General features: G+C 36.1%; 1 protein-coding gene across 1 annotated transcript in view; it reads right to left on the reverse strand.

Annotated features, from left to right (window-relative positions):
* Positions 1-24,399, reverse strand: part of LOC124166838 (acetylcholine receptor subunit beta-like 2) — a 227,439-nt gene that overhangs the window by 100,136 nt on the left and 102,904 nt on the right. The window contains exons 8-9 of the mRNA XM_046544537.1: positions 11,341-11,505; positions 9,170-9,324 (exon numbers count right to left, since the gene is read on the reverse strand). Coding sequence (XP_046400493.1) covers positions 9,170-9,324; positions 11,341-11,505 — 320 coding nt within the window. The remainder of the gene's footprint in view (positions 1-9,169; positions 9,325-11,340; positions 11,506-24,399) is intronic.

Here is a 24,399-nt window from a genome sequence, read left to right on the forward strand (position 1 = left end):
TTTGATCAAAAAAATGCTGTAAAAATAAAAAAATAAACATACGCAATCTCTGTCGATTGTGGCTGGTCTGTTTTCACGAGGAGTATAAAATGAACGCAAACCCAGCAGGCTACCGGAACAGCTGTTGGCCGGGATGTTCCGAAAAGTACGAAAGCACTTTTGGGACGGAATGTCAGTGCAACAATTGCTCAGCGGTGTTACCGTTCATCGTGTCATTCCCGCCGATTCGCAGCCGAAATATGGTCCGATGGAGCGGAAAGATAAGCGACCGGAACGGTGGAAACAAACGCGTTTGAAAGCCGCTTCGTGTTATCTTCTGGGCGTTTGTCCTTGCTCTCATCGAAAATCCCTATCCTCTCCACAATCATCACTCGTCCTTGTGCATTTTGATGCTAACTCGAAAGCTGTGGCCAATTCCAGGTTTAGGTGTAGGTGCTCAAGTAAAAAAATCTAACTTTTTGAAGTTGGTATATTCGATCATGAAACAGAGGTGTGGTACTCACTAACTCTTCGTCAGGCTCATTATTGTAAATGCTGAGTTCAGGCATATTGTGCCTGTCAGGCACAGATGTGAAAAAAAACATTAATAACTTTAAGCATAGCACAGTGGTACACCTTCAAAGTTTAAAGAACATCATTAGTGTATTTGAACACTTACATGATATCTTTCGTGCTATGCATGTACACCTATTCATGCCGTCATACGGCCCCGGGCCGATCAAGCAAGGTGCGATTTAACGTGCTCTTAAGGCTATTAAGTATCATTATATGCAATTTATTTTAGCTTCTGAATTCTGTAAGATCAGTGTTTTTTATTTTGCTATCTTATTTACTTAATAATGCTTTTATTTTGCTTATTGTAACATGATTTTGCTAAATTATGCTGAACAATCTACCCCTGGTCTGTCCGCAAAAATGGGAAAAATATAAGGCTGCTTAGAGTGTGTCAAAAAAATCTACTATAAGAATCGAGGCTCTATGCCGCCTAGTGTCGTGGAGAAATAAAATTAAGCTCGCGCTGTGTCTGACGTATCCACTGTGTTCGACGGAAGGTTAAACGTCCAATACCTATATGGCCTTTAGTTAAATTCGCTTCATCAGCCGACATTAAAGATTTTCTGACAATAAAGATATTTGGTATTTTTCTTCAATAAAATATCATATCAACCAATTCCGGCGTAAGCGTAGGAAAAATAATGAATACAACTGGGATTATGTTCTGTTCTGATGATAGTGGGTATCAATTTTGCAGTGTCAAAGTCTGCAAAACACAGGAATCTCTTTATAACGTTAGCGTCAGGGATAAGAATAAAATTCAAGTAAGTCGCTATGACTGAGTGCACATACACGTTAGTTAGTTAGTGTGATATGTCTTTAGTGCTTAAAAAGTCACTTCAAAAACTATGGCATTGGCCACATTCTGTGTATTTTCAGTAGATAGGAAAAGCATTTTACATAAAATGTGCGAGAAAAATTCGTATCGAGTTCCACCTTCGCCTTATTTCCTGCACAAGTAATTCGGCTAAATGGTCTAATATTTAAGTTGCATGATGACACAGTACCTAGGTTAGCAAGCGTGCATCAACGCACAGATATTGTTTTCATGATTGCATTTTTGATGTACCATTTTCAATTTTAATTAACTATTAGGGGTGAATATTTCTCAATTAATTTCTAAAAACAGCTTTAAAATAATGATCAAAATATTGTGAAATAGGGTTTACCCCATAGTTTATAAAAAAATCATGTAGATAAAAATTTGCAAGCATTTGAAAAAGGAATTAGCAACCATTATTTTGCCAGAGGTTGGCTGCTATCAAGTGGAGTCATTAACTTTTGGAATGTTAGTAAAATATTTATTAATTTACAATTAAAGTATAGCAAATCGTAAATATAAATAACACAGATATTGTAATCGATTATTTTAGAAAAATATTATGCTATGAATGATTTCAGCGTATATTAGCACCTTTTTAAACGTACTTATGAGTTTAACGTAGTAATTTTTTGTAATATCCACATAAATGAGTATTAATCGTAACTGCGTTTTTTCATGAAGTCGATAGTGACGGCCTACATTTTCACTATGGCCTCGCGTTTCACTACTTCCTCTTTACTATCTGTCTCTCTCTCTCTCCACTTCTCTCTCCCAGCAGTCATCGGGCGGAACACAATGTCCTCGTTGCAGGAACACGTGATGGGACATTCCCATAGGTCCACGGAGGCAAATCGAGCTCCTTCGGAATTACTCGCTGGTGTGCGATTTCGGCGGATTTCAAGTGTATCAAACAAAAAAGGTAGACGTAAAACAAAAGCCGTTTCCGCGTCATCGTAAATTAAAACCTATCGCTGAAGAGACCGGTGGGAGGAATGAGCCGCGGCGGTTAAATTAGAAACGGAGGGAGAATAAACCTAGAGCGTCTATTTTCTTCTCTACCGCTAGTACCAATGGGTTTTAATGTCACGGGAATTGCATACAATTCAGGATGCATCAACCCTTTTATATGCTGACTTAATATGCAACTCACCATGCGTTGCATTTCTGCTGTCTTCGTATTTTAAAATTTACAGAACACGCAACACTTAAAAAGCAAAAAAAATATTCAATCTGAAAAAAAATTGGGACCATAATTATCTATAAATATACAGTTGGCACAATTTTTTAAAAGCATTTTCTTTCATCATTTTAAATTTTACAAAAATTAGATTAGTTTCCTTCATCACCATAAGTTTTATTTTATTCTTGCTACTGCAACAAAAATTCCTTGCTTTCCTACATCAGTGGAACATATCACCATTTTACCCTTGGGATAAAAATACTTTTTTTATTTTAGCTCTTAAGTCAATTCGTATAAGTGTATATTTCTGATATAGCTGCTTTTTAAAGAAATCTACGACCAAGATAATGTTCACCATTAAAAAATAACGCATAGAAGACGATGGTGGAGAATGAGCTGACACAGGCGATAGCTCATTCTTCATGGAGTGCATCAAGGGTACCACGATTTGGTGTCCCATTCGACGGACATCACACTGCACATAGCCTTACTCACCGCGGCAGTCAGAGTTTGGGATTCCACTTAAAGTTTTTTTTCTACCTCCGGCATTAACATCTTCGTGATTTTATGCTAAAATTCAAGCAATTCCGTCATTCTTTTTCACACAACTCTTTTTCGCTTACATGGTATTCCGCATTAATGTCCACTGATGGCGGTATGACATTTTTTATGAGCTTCACGCAATTCTCAGTTCATTATATTTATACGTAAAACGATGAATACTTCATCTGTAACGCATAGCAATAAACCACATTTGAAATAAATAAGCCGTTAGGCCGTTTATATGCTAAATATGTGTTATTTAACGTTGCATATCACAATCATCTTTTAAAATTGCTGGTACAAGTAAAAAAAATTTCGTTTCAGGGCAGGAAGAAACTAATACATGCAAGATGACAAGGTGCTGTGGCGAAAGTGGAGATACAATAGCATTTATTGTGGTAAGCTACTTTTTATAAATATTTTTTGATGAATATCTTCTTGGCGTAACCTGACCCTTCGGGTACCTCGCGGTTTAATATCATTCCATTCTATGCATTAAAACGATTCATCTCTGTGAAACGATCAAGTAATTTAGATGGATAATAATTTGCGACTTTTAAAAATGAGTTTCTGTGGGTATATTCCATTATTAATTGAATTTGTTTTTGTTATTTTGAAATACTCAAATTTACCATCAGAGCGTATTTTATCTTGCTTTAAATTTCATTATAAACGAACCCTATCCCCTATCTATATCCCTTCAGTAACCACGGCTGAGTGAAGAAATGTGATTTTTTAAGAGTGAACTTGTCAGATTATGTGCATTGGATTGACAGTAATTGGCTTTTTTAGCATTGGTAGAATAAAAATCAACGAGCGATGATAAAAAAGGTAAAATAAAACATTTTTAAATATATTCGAAGCTAGGATTGAGAGAAGGAAGATTTTTTTATAATAAAAGAGGAATATTGCTTTTTAATTATAGTAAGTTCTCCCAATACATACACCTAAGTTAATATATATTTTGAGCCTGTTATATAATTCAAACGTAAGTGTAATTAATTGAAACGGTTTAGCTCAATGCTGATGGAAAAAAGTAACATTAATATTGTCACTAAAAGTTTCAGAGAAAGAACTTAATGTGGCAATCTTCAGTATTTACAATCCACAAATCTTTTATCACCATTAAATGGCCAAACACATATGAGAAAGTTTTCACCCACTGATGTAGAAAATGATGAGGAATGTGGTGCGCTAGTTATTTAGAAAGGATATCGGATAGATATTAAATTTGATTTAATACATCTGAAATTTCCAAAGTTCTTTTAATTAATCCACTTCAAGAAAATGTCATAACTTCACCACAGGATTCTATATTTTGTACGTTAATTTCGATGCATAATATAATGGTTCCTTCTTAGTCGCTAATTGTTTTGCGACTGTCTCGTCCATTATAAACTGAGGGATAAAATACGTTCGTCAGTAAGTGCCTTAACCTGCTCAAGCCTTCTTCAGGACTTCCTCGTTCGACGGCACCGTAGCTAACGCCACGCCCATCAGGACTGCATGTAGGAGGCCCAATTCCATCTCATAAAAGGCTGATTTATGTTGCCACATCTATCGCCTTTGAATCTTTTCTTTTTCAAATGTCCGTGGCGCGGTGATGAGTGCAATGGGATACACTTTTTTCCCATATTTTGCATTAAAATGTTTAAAATTGGGAGAAATGGCATTGAAAAGTTATGGATTTCATAGACCGCGTAACAATGTATATGAATTTTGGTTAACACCCCAAATTAAACCTTTTTCCCCGGTAAAACTCGGATCTCGTTGTTAGTCAGCGACACGAGTGGCAACTTTTCTAAACCCATTTAAATGCGCGGTGGGTGACAATACATTTAGTGAACGATTTGAGGACATTTAGATAATATTCTTATTACATGTTTTGTTGTATTCGTGATACGATTTCCATCTAAATCACTAATTTTTGTGCCTCTGCCTCGTCGATTATAATCTGAGTGGTAAAATACGTTCATCGGTAAGTGGCTTAAGCTGCTCAAGGCTTCCACAGGGCTTCCAGGTCCGAACACCACCGTCCTTAACGTCACGCCCCTCAACCACTCAAAATTCCTCCGCCATACCACGCTTTCAATAATCACGCAGGGCTGCCCGCTGGCCTATTGGTCGCGTCGCCTAACCTCCGGGAGATGACAGGGGAAAGAGTTTAATTGAAGCGAGCGGAGGGGTTGGTTAGGCACGCCGGGACGCGTATAACCAAAGGGGTTGGTCGTTTTGAGTGCACATCTATTTAGGCTGGCCATTTGACGTCCGGATGGAGGGTGGCGCTTGGTCGACCCCCGACTGATGGTGGGTGGTTGATGGCCCTGTCCAGGGGGTGTGGAGATATAGTTGATGCAATTTCCGGAAGGGAAACGAACGGAAGGGAGTGTTGAGTGAACATGTTTCAACCACGCCCACCGGAGACCCACGAGTAGTACAAGGAAACAATGGGTAGTAAGTGAGTTACAAGTAGCAATTCACATTTCCATGTAATTTTACCCTTAGATTTTTTTTCAAAAATGTAACTACCATTTTTGCTGTACTCATCTATTCCTGTGCGTACTCGTTATTCTCTCTCATCTGATACTTTGTCTTATATTCGAGGCCATCTTGCCTAGTGGAAGCTATCAATTAGCACCTGATGATGATTGTGTAGAGATTGTGTCGAAACACGTGTTGTAAGCTGTTAAAATAAAATTACTGGGCAGTGCGATATATTTATTTATCATTCGAAATGTTGTTTCAAGACATCTCTCCCCAAAATGTTGACTTTATTTGAAATCTGATGCTTATTCATTATAACTATAATGCTGGTTCACGTTAAAAGTTATATGAAATTGAAGATAAAATTACACCAATAGATACATTAAGGTATTTACCTCATTTTTTCACGAAGAATTAAATATTTGTCGGAAAAATTACCGTTATATGTAACTAGTTCCTTCATGAAATTCTATTTGGCAGTAAATACTAGTTAAAATGATGAAAGCTAGCTCTAAATACGGCTGCTTTTTATCTATAATCTACCTTATACACGTTTATTAATTCAAAAACAACAGCCAATTACCGTAGAGGATAGCAGGAGTATAAATGATCCCAAAATTCATTCGGAGGTTCGATGGTTTTCGGTAAATATTCCAGCCAGAGGTTTGGACTCTTGATTGACTAGGCATCACATTAATTTAAATTTTAAAGGGTGATTGTTATTTGAGTTTTGTAATTTTCATGGTATACGAAAGTGGGATGTGTTAGCCTTCGCTAATAATATTGCAACCAAAACTTAAACTGTCACCTTTTGATGCAAGTAGTTCAATATGTGCAACAAGCTAATTAGCACTTAATTAATTGAGCTGTATTCCACTATAACTTCCTCAGTCCCGGGCCACATACACCATTATTTTTGGTCTGAATTAAATTAGTTCTGGTGAATTATTTGTTTACAAATAACATTAGTGATTTCTGTTAACCATGCCTCGTATTGATGCTGTAATTTGTCAGTAAGCACTGAACTAGCTGCATTAACGACGGATAACTCAGCCAAGGGGGATGAAAGTTCAAACATCGATTCATTCGTTCAAACTATCGTATAATATACAATACCTCAGGATGGAGGAGGATTATGTAATTGGAATGGTGTTTGTATTGGGTAGATGGCCATATCCATGGAGTGTGGAGATACGGTTGATGCAATGTCCGACAGGGAAACAAACCGTAAGGGTGGGTTTGAAGGGGTCGCTGTGTTTCACAACACGCACTCCATCCCCATCCCGAAACCCTGTGGCCATTTCCCTGGACAGTTAGCTGGAGTGAACGGATCAATTACCCCGAATACCATTCCATGGCGAAATGGTGTTCAGTAAACGGTCCATCCGAGGAATGTAGATTTGAATTTAGGTTGGGATCGATTTAATATGATATATCTGTGGTATTTTTACATATGTGACAATTTAATGTTGCCCTTAAGAGTAAATATATGAAATACCTGTTTGTTACACGAGTTTTACGAAAAAAATTGATAGTTTTCCTATACCCGGGGAAGAATAGGAACTGATTTGATGCTGATAGGATTGCAATGGTATTAGAAAGATGATGAGTGCATACACGTAACAAGTATCACCGGACAACAAGAGGTTCAGAAATTCATTTACAAAATTAATAACCTCCTGTGACCAGGTTATTCTTGCTATCTTTTCATTTCTTCGAATTTTAAGACAATTCAGGACATTAAAATCAGGGAGTTGAAAAGAAACAATTATTACTCAACGATTTACGCCAAATAGCAGAGTCATCTTGGCTTGTAGAATTGTTTAATACGAGTGCACTAAAAAACATGTATCCATATCGGTACTGGAGCAAAAACATACACGTGTACGCTTTAAATAAAATATGCACACGATTCCGTAAGTCTACATAACGCTTCGAACGTAATTACATTTTTTAAATAACTGTAAAATTCATTGGCGCTAAAGGATATTGCTTATTGAAGAATAGGCTTTAATTCTTCGAAGTAAAGCCTGAAGGCGTTAGTTACTTGTTGAAATTTGAGCGAATTTTCTAAATTGTATATCATTTGAAATAGTTTGGCAATAATTGTCCACAAAGGAGAGCTCTAGTTTACTTCCTCCCCGATTTAACACCCTGATGTTAATTTCCTGAATTGTCTGAAATTCAAGTGGATTAAAAAGAAATACTATATAATATTTAATAACAATATTCCACTTTTCATCTTTCTTTTTTATAGTAGATATTTTAAAGAATTTGGCTTTTATTTTATTTTTATTTACTTTTTTAAATACCTTGACGACAATGGACCAGTTTTTCCAACGGTACGATAAATGTTTATATTTTCATTCTCCTGACGACGTTCCCAGTAAGTGGAATGAAACGTTGAGACTGATATTAAGCACGCAGACGTACACCCGAAAATGGAATATAATAGTGCACTATATAATATTATTGCAATTGAACTAAATATTGTAAGTGAATTAAGTATTGTGCTACACTGTATAAATCAAGATTTTTAGAGGCATTCACATATTTGCCTTCCTGTTTAATGTTTTGTTTAATATTATGTCAGATTCTGATGTTTGTTCCTAAGAATAAAACCCTTCCAGGAATTATTAATTTCATTTTTTTATTTTACATGACCTCGTATGAGCATTGCTTCTACTGAGCAAAGTTCTCGAGTAGAGTAGGTTTCGAGCAACTTCGACCACGGCCTCCAATTTCTCCAAAAACCCCCTAAATATTCTTACGGCGGCCTTCCTATCGCCTCGCCACCGCTTGGGCACTAAAAACAAGTTCATCTCGAATTCTTTATGGCATACACACGTGCGCGGGGCCTGCCACTTCTAGCACCTTGACCTCCTGCATATTTGAGCATCACTTTTAAGCCCCCGAACAAAGTCCTCTAACAAAGTGCCCCGGCTACTCTCTAAGACTCCACCGACCCATTTTCCTGATCATTTATGAGCCAATGCCTTAGGAGGTGCAATGCTGGAGAGAGATCAGCTCGAATATGCTCGACTGATAGTAAATGTGAAGTATGCACTCCCAAAAAGTAACTTATTTAATATACTCTCCATTTGTTGTTTTAGAAAAAAAAAAGTTTCCGCGGCGCGGTAACCAATGGAATACGATCCAATTTTTTCCAATATTTAAAATGTAATGTTTGTAATTTCGATGAATGGTATTGAGCTTTAATACATTTGATAGATCATGTTATCATGCATATAAATATCGGTTCAAACCGCTAATCATACCTTACCTCCCCGTGAAACTCTAATCAATTTGTCCGTCAGCGACGCCATGGCGTGGCGAATAGCAAAATTGTGATTTTCGCGGTACAGTGGCGAGACCTATTGTTTTCGCGGTCTCGTTAAAAAATAAGTGAATAGGCGACTAATCATAGCATAAGCTAGGAACAAAATGAGGCGTCAGAAAAAAAAAGTGTATCCGGTCGAGAGTCAGTAATACGACACCTTAGGTGAATAGCGTAGTGCTTCACTATTAACCTTTTCTCCTCATTGGCAAACGATACACTAAGCAATCAGAGGAAAAAAACATACCTGAAGAATGGGGTTGAGTTGATTCCTCCTGGCTCATGGCGTTCTTGTAGGCTGACTGCACGCTCTCAAACTGGGGTTCCCTGGGACTTCCTTTGAGCTCTGGATACGGATCTCCGAGGCTATCCCTTGGAGTTCCCGCCGGCGAGAACACGGAGCTGTAAATTTGGGATAAATTATGAAAACGACATAGAGCCGCGCAATTGACGTGATACATCTTTTAAACAGTACCCAGACGGCACAGAATCCTCCGTATCTAATTCGTATGCAGATAGTATCCATTGACTACCGCTCCGTCGCTTTTTGTTAATGGATACTATCTGCATATGAATTAGATACGGAGGATTCTGTGCCTTCTTGGTATCTACTCACTAAACTCTTTCGGTTCCTGAGTTATTTTTTATGCAGGACTTGTTTATTTTTACGACGATGCTTGATATTCATATTTCATCGTATCCGTTATCACTTGCTCGTTTTAATAGCTTGTAAATACTTTATCCTGAAAATATTATTTAAATATAATCTTATGATAGGCATTTTTTAATTTGAAAGTTATGTCCCCGATTACTAACTACTGTAATTTTTATTTAACTATAAATTGAAGTAAGAAGTAAAATAACTCTTAGTTCATTAACGATGTAAAGTTTTTCCAGCCATTTTTTCTGGAGAATGAACGCTATGCCTAGTAGACACTATCATTATTTTAATTAATATATGAAATTATGATAACGTTGTTATTCTATCTAAATTCCCCTATAATACTTTTTTCTCTGTGTTCCATCCACTCTTTCCATATTTAGCCACATGCAATAACGAAAAGAGTAGTAATTCCTTTTCAATAATAAAATTATGTACTATCTTGTTTCTTTGAGTAATACGCAGGGCCAGTCAATTCATTTCCATCGCAATTGAATCTATTCTTGTCCATAAAATTATTGGAATATATTGAGGAATTCTCGGGTTCCCAATCAGGTTAATTCAATCGTATAAGCCGACGCGTCAACACTTAAACGTGTGATATTGGACTTTCATCAACACGCCTTGAAAATGGAAGACGATTTGTCTTCCCAAACGTCGGATTATTTGACTGAATAACCTGGTTAAGAATCCGAGAAGAGTACCACAATAGAGCAGTGTCGTTCATGTCGTTCAATCGTTCAAAACCAGCGATTCAAGGGCATGAAATAAATATACACTGATTTCGTAGAATAAGATAAGAGTTTTTGCACGGAGTAACCGATTCTATAAGTATTCTTTTGAATATAACTGTGAAATGAGAAGTCTCGAGGCTCTGGTATTTTTTAGATGGATTTAAAATGAATTATTCACCTTCACATTTAAATGTTTTGATACATAAGAAAGTCTTTGAGAAATAGTTGAATGCAATGGAACAGTTACAATGTCTGTAATCTGACGGATTAAACTTAGTTTAAGAGTTATTTACATTAAGAGTAATTGCATTTCACCATTAATTTATCGTGTACTACTAATTTTGGTGCAGCATAACATTCAGACAAATCGAAGAGGAATCTTTAATCAAAATAATATAGATATCTTTAAAATGAAAATGTCTGACTTAATGGCTGCGAATGGCTATCCGTCATAATATTTGAAATACAGTAGGTTGACAGATTCTCATGGATTCAAGCATTATTAATACATTAAACATTAATATGATGATTCAAGATTCACACAGATTCGAGATTCTCAAGGGTCATTCGGTTCATTATGAACGATTTAAAGAACCGATTGATTGCCACAAAATCAAATCCCATGAACCATAATTCCCATCCCTATGCCACAATGTTATTCACCAGAAGAAATATCAATGTACAATATTTTTGACAATGGATAAATGATTTTGCAATATAATAATAACGAACTTATTGTGGTGATTTAACTGCGTGAAATAGCTTAGTATTAATAACAGGTTGGATCATTATTATTCTCTCCACTCCACCTTTTCAGGCACTTTGGAGTTGTGGCAGTTCAAATTATCCTACATTCCATAACTCGGACTTAGGAAGTCCACTTTGGCGGCTGATGTTCGGGTTCTCCCGTTGAGGAGATTGGTCGGCAGATAAGGTAAATAATTTCCCTTATTAACTCAAAATTAAATTACTTTTTATGTGGAGAATAACGGATACTCAGATTCAAAACAATAGAGTACTAACCTGAACTCGACGCCGTTCGCGTAGCCTCCGTTATCGCTAAAATTAGTATTGTCGTCATAAGAATCCCTAGGCGAGTATGAAGGCCTCCTCATCATCAGCAACCTAGGCATTATATGCAGAAACACCCTCTTGACCCATGGTGACATCTTGTGAGTTGATGGAGAACTGCATGAAAAAAGAGAATAAATAGAAAATGAAATAATATACAGGTATTCCCGGGGAATCATTGTGATTGAATTTTTTTTCGCTATGCCATAACTGAAAATAGAATCTATGAATAATGATTAATAAATTCATTGAATGAACTTGCGTAGATGCGTGTAACCCGCATTTATATATTGTATCACTTATCAGCATTTCCACCGATTCAAGTTTAATTTACAAACAATTAAATACAATAACAGTTAACACAACAATTTGTAATCTAAAAAAACCATCGATACTTTGTAAATACACTCAAATCATTTTCTGACGCAACTAAAAATTTTCATTTAAAACTCAATCCTTATATACGCATGCTCATGTAGGGTTTTCCTCTCCATTTCCTCCCTTTCCGATCCCTAAATTTAGATAAATAATTACTGCTACATATTTTTATATTACAATATTTCACTGTTTTATTTTACGGACTTGAGTCAGAAACCTGCATGTTTCCAGCAGTAACCATTTACATTGACAATAGCTTTTTCAATCACAGGTTCGTTTCCTTCAAATTGGCATTGGCTTCCTTCAAATGGCTTTGCTCTGATTAGCTAAACTCCGCCAGTCACATTCCCTTCTTCTGAACGAGGAAAAATATTTTCTGTTATTCTATCCTCTCGCCCCGTAATTTGAACATCCTCAACACCAAAAGGTGAAAACTCTTGAGCACTCTTCCATCCTATTCCGTTATCCTTCAGGAGCGAACCCACACCTTCGCAAAAATCCAGAGAAGTTCCACGAGAGGGCGTCGGTGCGTTAACTCTGCTGATTTACCAAATCTTTAACGAGCTAAATTCCCCGCTGCTTCCTTGGGAGAGAAAAAAGTCTTACGGACGTATAAAATAAGAGACGGGTTAGACGTCTGTAAGCAAATATGTTTTTTTCTCTCTGCTATCAGAGTTTACTCGTGACTGTTGGTCTACAGTCTCTCTTTCCCTTCCATCAGATCTAATTTGATCTAAGAGTCTTCCGAGATTTCCTCAGAATTCTCTGGTTCCTCAGAGTTCCATCGTAGGAGTGGCTAAAATACTTTGACAAAGTTTGATTACACCGCGCAAGGATTTAGCAATGGTTTTTGTATAATTAATTAAAAAAACTAGAAAGTTTACTTTAAGATTAATATAAAATACTTTCTCAAGAATTGATGAAAAATTTTTGTTGATAAAATGTTCAAGCTTCACAAGTGAAAGAAATGCCATCACGAGTGGGAAAACAATTATTTCGTGACTTTATGGTTGCATGGCTGGGAGAGTAAGTTTTGGAAAGTTTGATCCCGTTTATATCATTTCTTTGTAAAAAAAAGGGAGAAAATTTTCTTTAATTTTTTCATTATTAAATAATTTTTCGTCGATCGTTTTATAGAGCTGGAAAACTTAAAAATCGAGCTGTTAATGTTACATTATTCTATTGTTGATCACCTGACGTCAAGTTTTGAAAATGTTCTCGGTATTAACTCGGAACACTATTATATCAATAGGCTTCGAGCACTTATTTCAATTACACTAAAAAAGCTTAGCCCACAACCCTCGGTCAACGCATTTTAATAATGCTGGAATTGGAAGAAGCATAATTCTGGCTCAGTTCCCTCAGTTATTTATTCTCTCATATTTTTAAACCTGTGATAGAGAAAAAATATACTGGCGAGGGATTTGCCTCATATGAATTCAAAACAATAAATATCCACAGTTCGGGCGATTCAATACTTTACTTTGAATTAGTGTTGACGCAATATCCAAATTGCCGTTCGTCACGGGTTTAGCGAGACGGATAATTACGGCCGATGCTTCGAATTCAGTTATCACGTAAATCATCACCGATTATTTCAATTTGGTACGTTGGAAACGGTTAAATATTTCTCGTTCATTTGCTCCCTGTTATGCTCGTGGAGAATCTCGATTGAGACTAATTCGCGGAGGCAATTTCAAAACTGATTATTTATACTGCGATCGGTCAAATTGTTCGGATTAATTCCCAAATGGCCCAGTTATGAGTGCATTCAGCCACTACTCTACGCCCTTTTAAGCAAAATATTCCGCAAATTAATCCAAGAGCTGAAGCGATATTAACGTTGAATTCCTATACCATAGAGCACAAATGCTCTTCTAATTCTTTATCATTTAGTGAAACCTGCGGAAAACGAGGTATCAATGTTTTACCTTATTCACCACAGGGCTAACCGTGGTTTAGAGTTATGCGGGAGCTTTGCTGAGTTCAACGCTTTGGTTGGTAACGTTGAGAAAAATGAATATGTATTTGTCGAAAGAGAGCGCTTTCCGTTTTACATAAAATGTACTGTATAAGATTCACTTTTAGAGAGCAAGGACACTACATATTCCGCAGATGTTTCTTTATTTGTTTATTTTACTTTTAATCAGCATTCATTCTCATGTTGTAAAAGTTAATATATGACGGAAGATTAATTCAAAGTTACAAAATTTCACTTATTACAAGCAATCCTGTTAACATTTTTCATTTCACTGCACCTTCATTAGGTTGAAATAGGTAGTCCTAATGTTGTAGCAGTTCGCTCATAAACGCTCAATAGATAAATTACTAATAGTGAGCGAAATTTTGCAACGTTTTTTAACATTTTAAGTCTTCCAGGAAAAATTACAATGGAATACCACAAAGTACATCAAGAATTAGTGATTTCTTAAAAATAAAATTTCTGTGATAGAGGAATTCCTCAAAGTATAGGTCACTACAATCACTTTTGTAGGATCTGTAAAAGTACTATTAATAACCCTGGATGTAATATACTTTCAAAAAATCGTAAGACTTTATTCAAATATGTATTATGTAGTACAGTGAAGTATATCTTACGGAGGCTTAATTACTACCGACTAAGACTAGAGTTAACAATATTATAAGTAATATTGAACTGTATTGATTTATTGAATGAAGCTGCAGAATAACCATGAAATAAATTGGAATGCAATGACATCAGATCTCAATATATTGCCAGAACCTCATTTTAAAATGTTTTCGGTCAGTTTTGTATGACATTGGTTCATCATTAGAGTTGATGGTCCACATTTCATTTTGATAACTGCTACTTTTAATTACATTATTAAATTTCAAATAAATAATCATGCAAACAATAAAGCTTGTACAATATTTATTTCAGTGAAACCTCTATCAATTACGAAAAGAAATAAAAAACATAATCTGCACGGAATTGATTAGCTTTCATTGGACTGTATCGTCATTATCGATTGCAAAATTTGAGACTAAAAACAGGACATCATCATTGAATATCATTTGTATTCTCAGGCCATTATATTTTATGAATCCATTTTGCAGTGTAACCTTGGCTGCTATGAAAAGAACGCGACAATTTTAATGCTCTCGTTAGGTATTCACTGAGAGTAGGCAGACGGTGCCTACTCGAATGGTGTTTACGCTTGAGACCTTGAAAGGTATCTGCATCCATCCAAAAAATAATCAAAATCGCGCTGTGAATATTTCGGCAGCTATCTATCTTTTTCCGGTATATTGAACAGCATATTCATTTCCATATTTAATAAAATATATTTAGATATAAAATGATATAATGTTACACCTAACGCAGTATTTGTCTGAGATAAGTCAGTACTTGCTTTCAATCTTCCTCAAATTTATCTATATCGATTTTCTTTCTATTATTCTCATTAGTTTAACCCATCACTCCCTTTTTGATTAATTTAAATTAATATTTCAAATTATGAACGCATTATTATGTTTCCCTCATGTACAACATCGTTTACTCACATACTTTTTCTATCCTTGTCTTTAATTTGACGCAATCGCTGCATCACCATGGGTAATTAATTTCTTTCAATAGGTGAATCGAAGAATTTATTTTGAATTAGCGAACTGACCCATAGAGTTCCTCAGGTTGGAGTTTGAATTGGCAAAAATAATTCTTTAAAAATGATTGGATACCTTTTGTTTTTAATCGCAGGCCATGGAATTTTCCGTTCTACGAATAGAATGAGTAGTGATGAAATTATTAGGTAAGGTGAATAATGCTTGACGATTTCAATAGGCAATTTTCCGTCGAAATATAACTACAAGTTTCTTTGGCGATAATTGATATAAAATTCGAGAACGCGAAACGATCGAAAAAGCCAATAACAGACAATTTCGACCAACTTCCATTTCAACTTCATTTCTTCATCAAATTTATGCCTGTAACTTGAGCTAAAAACTACCAGGGTAAATTCAACTTTAGGATATTACTCATTCTAACGAGTAGGACAACATATTGGTTTATATCATAACATTAAGTACCGATTTTCTAGCAGGAAAGAGTTCAACGTGGCTAAAATCCTCATTCCACCGCATTTGTGCCGAGGGAGCATGAAGTAAATCCCCTGTTCCATTATCCACCGATGCGTGGATAATGTCTTGGGTCGAAAGAGGCTTTTGGATTGCCTGGTCCCTGCCTTTTCTCCCTAGTTGATCAATCCATGCTTCTTACCGCAACAATACGCTTTCGCGAGTTCGTTAATCCGTATAAGCAAACCTTTTATTCTTTTCCCTCGCTGAGAAATCTTTCTTTTTTTATTATTATATTAAATGGTCCCTTTCAGTTCCTTTCCCTTTTCTTGGGCCATCCCCCTTCGTCTGTCAGAGTTTCCAGGCGTCCTTTAGTGTACAATGCAGGGTGGCCACCCACTGGGAAGGTTAAGTGAATTCCCAATAATAAAGAAATACTGGGAAAAATCTTATCATAACCTCTAATAATCGGAATTTTTTTATTTCGCATTTTAGCTAATTCATACAATTATCTTTAGATTTATCTGTTAGAAATTTAAAGAGGAGATCTTTTAATTATAAAGTTCTTCAATGGATGAAAAGCTCTACTTAGTGACCATTAATCGTAATTTTTATTACTTACTTGTAATTTCCTAAATGTTAGACTTAGAGTTAGAATTCACTTGTTATCTACAGCTTATGGTAGTTATTAAAAAAACACTTAGCCAATTAGAGCGGAAAACTGGATATGTTTCCTTGCTCAAGTATTTTAATATTTTTATTTTTGCCATATATACATACCTGTAATCATTCTGGTAATAAAATTTACATTACTCTATTATTAATACGCGAACGCTTTATAAATAATTTTATCTTCAGCTAAAAAACTTCTTCATTCTAATCAATTCTTTAGCCAAGTGGCACAATTATTTCTCTCATTATTGCATTCAGTACAGGTGGAGGCTAATTACTAAATAACAAGGTGAAAGCATTTACGCGAGAAAACTCGTAATATCTGTATCGGCAACAAAGTGACCACCTTGATAATATAAATACTTAAATCAGCAGCCTAAATATCTGAGTATTCATTAGTCATTAATGTTTAATGGTAGTAACAAGGAAAACACATTCCTTATTAGAGTGTAAAACAAGAAATCTATCCTTTAGTCCAAACATTCTGATATTTTTACTTTTCATTCTTATGCATACTGTTTATCTTTCTAATTATCATTTACAGTTTCACATATTTACAGATTTACATGTATACTTTCAAGGATAGCACACCATAAGTCTCTCCGCTTTAATGATATCTTAGACCATGTGGCAAGTTTATCTCCAAACCTAATGTGTGGATCAGAGATGGAAGCAAATTAGAAAATTGCGAGGGAAAAATGTGAACATATGCGTGAGAAAATTCGGGAAATCTGTTTCAGTAACTGAATGGCCACCTTGAAAATATAAATACGCAGTGTGACATCCTGAATATCTGAGAATAAATTCCGTTTTTATCCATAGTTTAAGGTGGTAACGAAGAAATTGCATTGATTATTAGAGTTAAATGTTTGCTTGAAAAAAAGTATTCTGATATTTTTATTTTTTCTTCATACTAATAATTCTGATAAAAATATACCAAAATTCATATTATATTTTCTGTATAACACTTCAAACCTTCTTATTCTATTCCATTGTTAAAGCAAGTGACATAATTCTCTCCCCAGTAGATGAGAAATGCAATCTAATAGAAAAATAACGAGAGAAAAAGGTGAACCTGTAGACGAGCAAACTCAGGAAATTTGTTACAGTAGCAGAATGGCCACTTTCATGATATAAATACGTCAGCCATCTCCATCCCTCGTCATTTCTCAATCTTGCCGCAGTTCACCCTTGCAGCGACACCCCTTCTTGCCGTCGCACACAGCGGCGGGGTAAAGCCTTCACCACCCTTACGCCCGGCGTGGATCATTTGGCACTCAACTTCCAAATGGCCACCTGAATCACAGGCAACCCACACCAACTACCTCCTCCTATTGTGTCCCCAGCTTTGTTTCCTTGTTCGCCTAAAAATTTTTTCCCCTTCAACCTCATACCGCTTCTTTCCCTTTCTTCTTTCGCTACACCACTCCCTTCTTCCTTATACACTGTCCTTCCCTCTCGTACGCGCCTTTCTTTCGGCTCGAATCACCTTTTATGTTTTTTTCTTTCCTTCCGCACCGCGTCGCCACAAGTGTTCCTTCCAACCCCCGCCAAAGTCTCGACTCATTCACTTAGTAGTTCTTTTTGTCATTTTCTTCGAAAAACCTCCTTCCTCTCTCTCTTTCACTCAGTTTGCCTCTCAATCCTTCTTTCTTAGAGAAAAAAGGGGTGCAGTATTCTTCTCCTTAACACTCGCGTTTCTTCTTTTATGTATAAGCACGCAAGATTAAAGAACTAAGCCTTCTAAATCCTACATAAGCTCTTATAATTGAGTTCAGAATTTTCCGAGAATTATTCCCTTACTCAGGACCAGAAAAGTTGGTTGTATAAGATATATATTCTTACATTTCTTGATTTGGGGTAAGAAAAAATATTCTATAGAATTTTAGTAGATGATATCGTGATTCAGGCATTAGGATTATTCGTTCACCTACCCATTTTTTTGGAAAATGTTGTACTGTTTTAATGTTACGAACGTTCTGATGGAATTATTAATTCCCACCATCCTAAGCCCATTTAAAAATTTTCTCCGCAACGCTCGCGGGTTTTCTCTTCAAAGAATGCCGGGTTAAAATAACTAAGCCTCCGATTCCTATAATAGCGCTCATAATCGATTTAAATGCAATTTTAAAGGGAATCTGCAGTGCTCAAGATCAGGGAAATTAATTGCTACGTAAACCTTATCGATCATAATATGGCTAGAAGCTAAGCTCTTGATTATACTGTAAATCACGAAGGTGCTTCTATAGATGCTTTATTTATACGTAGACGCCATTTGGCAACGATTCGGGTTCAAATATTTTGCTGATTTGATATTTTAGTACATTTCCGGTTTGCGGCATTGTATGTTTTTATTTGCAGCATTGTGGTTTTTTAAATAAAATTGTAGTTGATTGAGCAATATTGAAAGTATATTATCACAGAAAAAGTCAAATATACTTCTCCGCATCACTAAAAGTTCTGTTAGTACACCCAGAAAAAACTATCAAGATGACTATTACGCCTGCTGAAGCGCTTTTTGCGGAGAGTATTTTATTTAGAACCTCTCTCTGATACTGGTTAAGAAAAACAGATTACAATTTAAAGCCATGCTTGCATATTAGTCCTTAAATAAAAACGAATTAGAACTTAAATAGAAACGATTGTTTTTTTATTTGAAGTGGAAAAAATTCATGATGATATCGTTAAAAATATTTTTCTCCTCACGCAGTAATAACTTGATTTTATTCTCAATAGTAATTGGTGTATTTGGAACCGGCAACACTGAAATTTGAGAAATAGCACGGGAAATTAATGAGGAACTGTTTGTAGTGTAGGGTTATAGAGAAGTAAATAAAACGGAATACGAGGAAAGGAGAGCGATAGGCGAGTCATGATATCGAACATGATAGAGGGAAGATTTTATATGCAGATGAAAAGGTATGCTCAGGATAAAGAAACTAGAAAAATTTACCTCTGAATATGAAGTGGTTAGTATAACTTTAAAAAGAATACTTTCATACCGGCCAATTGATATGAAACAAAAACAGGGAATTCAATGTTTTTAAAATAAAAAATTGAAAACTTAAAAAAGCACTAAAATGAATTCCATGTAAAATAATAAAATGAATTCATGATGCAGGCATCCTTGATGCTTTGTGATTCAAAAATAGCCATATTTTGAATGATATTTTTTTTCTGTATCGAGAGTGATCCTTTCACATGAGTTATACCTCAGTATGAGAAAAGATTTTTGAGTGTCCCAGAAAGAAACATTATCCCAACCCATATTTTAATTTTCGTCTGGTGATGATTCTAATTTGTGAGAATACCCTTACATATTTCAAGCTTTATATGTGGGTTTTGGGTGGTTCTTTCTTTCGCTTAAGTACTTTTTAGTTCTTTATGATGGATAATGTTTATGCAGAAAGAGATAAAACTTTATGTACGTAAAACCTTAAGCCCCTGGACTGTAGCGACATGATCAAGACTCTACCCGCAAAATTTAGCCTCCAAGTATAAAGTATGCAATAAAATTTCTGATAAAACTTTTTAATAGATTAAATGATAAGTTACCCGTGTGAAATTGGTGTAAAATAGTGTTAACTTAAGCTACTAAAATATCACAAATAGCAACATACATATTCAAAAAAATAAATTTATTTCTAAAGGATAATTTTTCTAATCGATAATGCTTCGGGAATACTCAACAGAAACGTATAAAAGATATTTTTCGATGATGAGGGTGACCCTTACGTGATGCCTAGTTCCCCTGCCAAATGTGAAAAAGAAAGCTTTATCGGAATCCTGGGAAGAAATATAAGGAAAAGGGAGCGACAGACTGTGAAAATAAAGGAGAAAATAAAGGGGCTGCTGAAGTAGAAGTTGAGTTCGGACGGTGGAAGAAATAGAGAGGAAAGACTTGGCGGCGGTAGGAGAGCTAGTAGTATCGAAAAACTGCGAAGGGGGCGGGAGGTGGGGTATGTGTAGGTCGTGGAAACAAGAGAGATAATCCCGAAATAAAAGAGATAAAAATCTTGGAACTGCCAAGGTTTATCCCGAATCCAAGGCCCCTCTCCGAATCACAGGGTTTTGGTGAAGGCAGTAAAACGCTATTCAATCTTGAAAAATGCCATATAAGAGTGCGCCGAGTCATGTGAGTCATTTTGGAAAGTTATTTACCGTAGACCTCACCCAGAAGTCAAAAAACTTAAGTAATTCGGAAAGTTTTCGCAAAATGAACCGTGGAGACCGTAAATCAAAATTTCCTTCGAAACGGACTTTTTTGCTACTTGCTTCTATTCAATTCCTTTAAGTGCACACATATAAATCAGATTGGATTGTTTTAGGAGCTATCAAAAGAGTGTCTTAAATGGATTCATACTGATATATATCTCGTGTATAGTCTTCAACGCTCATATAGCTCATTACAGATGACTAATGTGAATATTTTAATCGAGTATAGGGAAAAATTCCCTAAGCATACCTTTTTTTTGAAATTATGAAATTTTGCATAAAGAAAATACTTAAGTTATGATCTAGTATGTAAACGTGTACATATTTAAAAAGAGTATACCAAATGTCTATATACCCTGCTGTTTTAAGAAGGTAAATAAATTCATGTATTCATATTTCATGTTACCTTACAATTGTTTCCATTTGAAAGTTACCGATATGTTTCGTATAATTTTCCTTCCCGTGCAATGGCATGAAGTCAGATGCAGTCCCAATGGTTATTCAGTAAATTTACCATACAAAATAGCTAATTGACTTGGCACGTACATAGTTTTGGTAAAGATTTTACACGAATCAATACATGTATTGTGGTCGAGTGGTCATTAATATGTATAGGTATAGGATTGAACATGAATTTAGTGAATAATACAACGATGTATATAGTTGACAACTTGATAATATAATGTCATTTTTAAGATGCCTTTTCGTTACTTCAACTCTTACTAGTTTTATTATTAGTTATTTGACTATATCAAGGGTAAATATTCTTTGAATAAATTTAATATATACATGTATATGTCTGTTTTAGGCTTTCATTCAAATTAAAATTTTTGCTTAAAATAAAAAAAATGAAAACTATAACAAAACGTACACTTTAGCGACATATTATACATGCTTCAATGGTGTCTTTGTGAAGAATTTATTATGAATAAATCATTAGATGTATTGAATTTCTTCTGAAAAACAATTCCTGTTTTTGCCTTGATAATGGAACTCTATTAATATCGCAACTTTGAGGTAAGGTTAGAGTTTGCTAAAAAAAATAAACATGAAGGCAATCTTAGAAAGCAAATTTTTCCCTTAAAAGAGACCATCGCGATATTCTGGTAGAATTTCGTGGAAAGATTCAAAAGAAATCGTGCCCATAGGTCGCGGCCACGGCTGTAGATGACAGGACGGACGATTTATTTATAGGATCAAACGCTAAGGGGAGTAAATGCATGGGAAGCTATAAAGCTCCCTTTTTTTCCTGCCCCTGAGGTGTTTATTTTTTTCGAAAACTTCCTGAAGGAAACCATTCGACACGTCAATTGAAAGTCGACCTCGTCTGTGAGCTCTCGCCATCTCTCGCACCTGACTCTACGGTTTTCGCTACTTTATTATTTTTTTCACCACCATTCCGTTCCTAGCGCACCGCCACTAGTGTACAGAATTCCACGCTGGCTCCCATTATTAGACTCCGGTAAGATTTTCTGCCGAGTCAAGTCGTATCCTTTTAGCAAGCTTCCTTTTTCCCTTCTCTCTCCATTTCCGACCACTGCCGACGGTAAACCCACACTGCTTCCACGATTCCAGCGTCGCCAAAGAGGCGTTTCCAGCTACCCGGGCGAATTAAGGGCCGAGAGAGAACGTGTTGCTGAGTTATCCCAGCCAAAGGGTTGACGTGAGCGGTGTACGTTTGCGAGCGCTAACTGGGACAGAATTTTCCGTGTTTCCGCCTAGACTGAAAAATTCCATAAAAACTCTGATTTACATCTTCACTCAAATTTGGTGAAAAAACTATTGCCCCCACTAGTGGCATCCTCAGTATTTGAAAAGTAAAACTTATATTACCAATTAACACGAAATATTATTAGGTGAGCAACAAAGTTTCCACTTTTTGAAAAAATTACAACTTTAATTGAACTAATAAATAATTCAAAGTATTGTCCATCGCTACCTACAACTTTTCCCCATCAATGAGGCAGAGGCCAATACCGTAACGGTAAAAGTGTTCAATTTTTAGGCTACCCACGAATCATGCCTTTTTTTGGTGTGTTCCTATGAGCGCAACTGAAAAACAGCCAGACCATGTGCCATATAACAGAACAAGTAATAATCGGACGGCTTAATATCTGGGGAATACAGCGGGGGAGTCATGACTTCCCATTTGAGCGTTTACTGATAGGTTTTAACGGGTTTTGCAACGTGGGGTCGAGAGGTGTCATGCTGTAAAATAACTTAAAACCATAAGGAATCCAAGCTTCTTTCTTTTGCATAATTCCCAACGCCTCCAATCGCTTGGAAATGGATTGGTGGGTAACTCCTTGCGCATAAGCAAGCTCTTCTTGAGTTTGGTACTGATCATCATTGAGCAATGCCTCCAATTCCGCGTCTTCGAAGATTTTGGCCTTCCTTCATGTTTTGGAATTAGAATGACTGTCTTTTAAGCGACAAGAGCAGTCACAGCACGTTGTTTCACTTGGAGCAGCATTTCCGTAAACGTTTTGGAGCACTCGATGCACTTTACGCTCCGTTTTCTTCGAATGAAAGAAGAAAATAAACACTCCCCAAATGACGGTTACCTGGCGCAAACTCGGACATTTTCACGCAACAATAAGGATATGACGCTAAATAAACCCGCCATTGTTGTCGAGCGGTTTGTTTACCAAATGTCTAAGCTTGGTTCGTGACGTTTCCGATTCGCCAAAATTGACCAGTAATCACCGCTAGAGCCATCTGTTAACAAACAGGGGGAACTTAGTTGCGCACCTAATAATATTTATCTACAAATGCAGATTTAAATAGGCCAACGTGGTAGTCTGGTCGAACAGTCTAATGCTAATGATTGAAGCCTCTCATTCCCCAGACAAAAATAGCAGCAAATCAATTGAAGGGAGCAGTGTATGTTGGTGAACGATAGCTAGGACGGACTTTACCCGCGCTTATTTCCCGATTACGAAATTCGATAAAAATACTAATTTACACGTTCACTTTAATTTAGTTAAAAAAAACAATTGATCTCACCTTAGTCAGTGGCATAGAGAGGGGGAAGAGGGCTCGGACCCCCCCCCCCCCTTCCCGATATATAAGAACACAATTACTTTCTTTCATAAAAAATAGGTATTGAAAAATCATAAATTTAAAAATTATTTCTTTACCAAATTAAGTTTTTTCGATTATTAGATAAAATAAATAATTTAGAACCCTCTATTTTGTACCCTGTCTTTAAAAAATCTTCCCTCTGGTTTTGGACCACCCTTCCCCCCCACGCCCGAATGAAATTCCTGGCTACCTCGCTGGCATAAGTAGATGAAAAGTAAAATTGGCTGCAAAATTAGAATATTAATCTATGAGTATGTATTTTCAGGGAAAAACGTGGTGTCATGGTGATTACAGCGTGATGCTAATTATGGCTATTGTTCCAATCATCGGGTTTTGTCTCCAGTACACAAAAACAAAATTAGTGGGCTATAAGTTGACGTGAGAAGTGTACGTATGTGAACATTAACTAGTATGGAATTTTCCGTGTGTCCGCCTCGACTACGAAATTTTTCAAAAATTATTGATCAACAACTCACTCAAATTTGGTGAAAACAACTATTTATCTCTTTCTGATGTGATCCTAAGTATTTGAAAAGTAAAATTACAATGTTTTAGGGGGCAACTTTTAGTCCGCTGGTTACAGCGTAATGCTAGTGATTGGAAGGCCATTGGTTCCATCCCGGGTTA

This window comes from Ischnura elegans, chromosome 10, assembly GCF_921293095.1.
Source record: "Ischnura elegans chromosome 10, ioIscEleg1.1, whole genome shotgun sequence".
In the NCBI taxonomy this organism is placed as follows: Eukaryota; Metazoa; Arthropoda; class Insecta; order Odonata; family Coenagrionidae; genus Ischnura; species Ischnura elegans.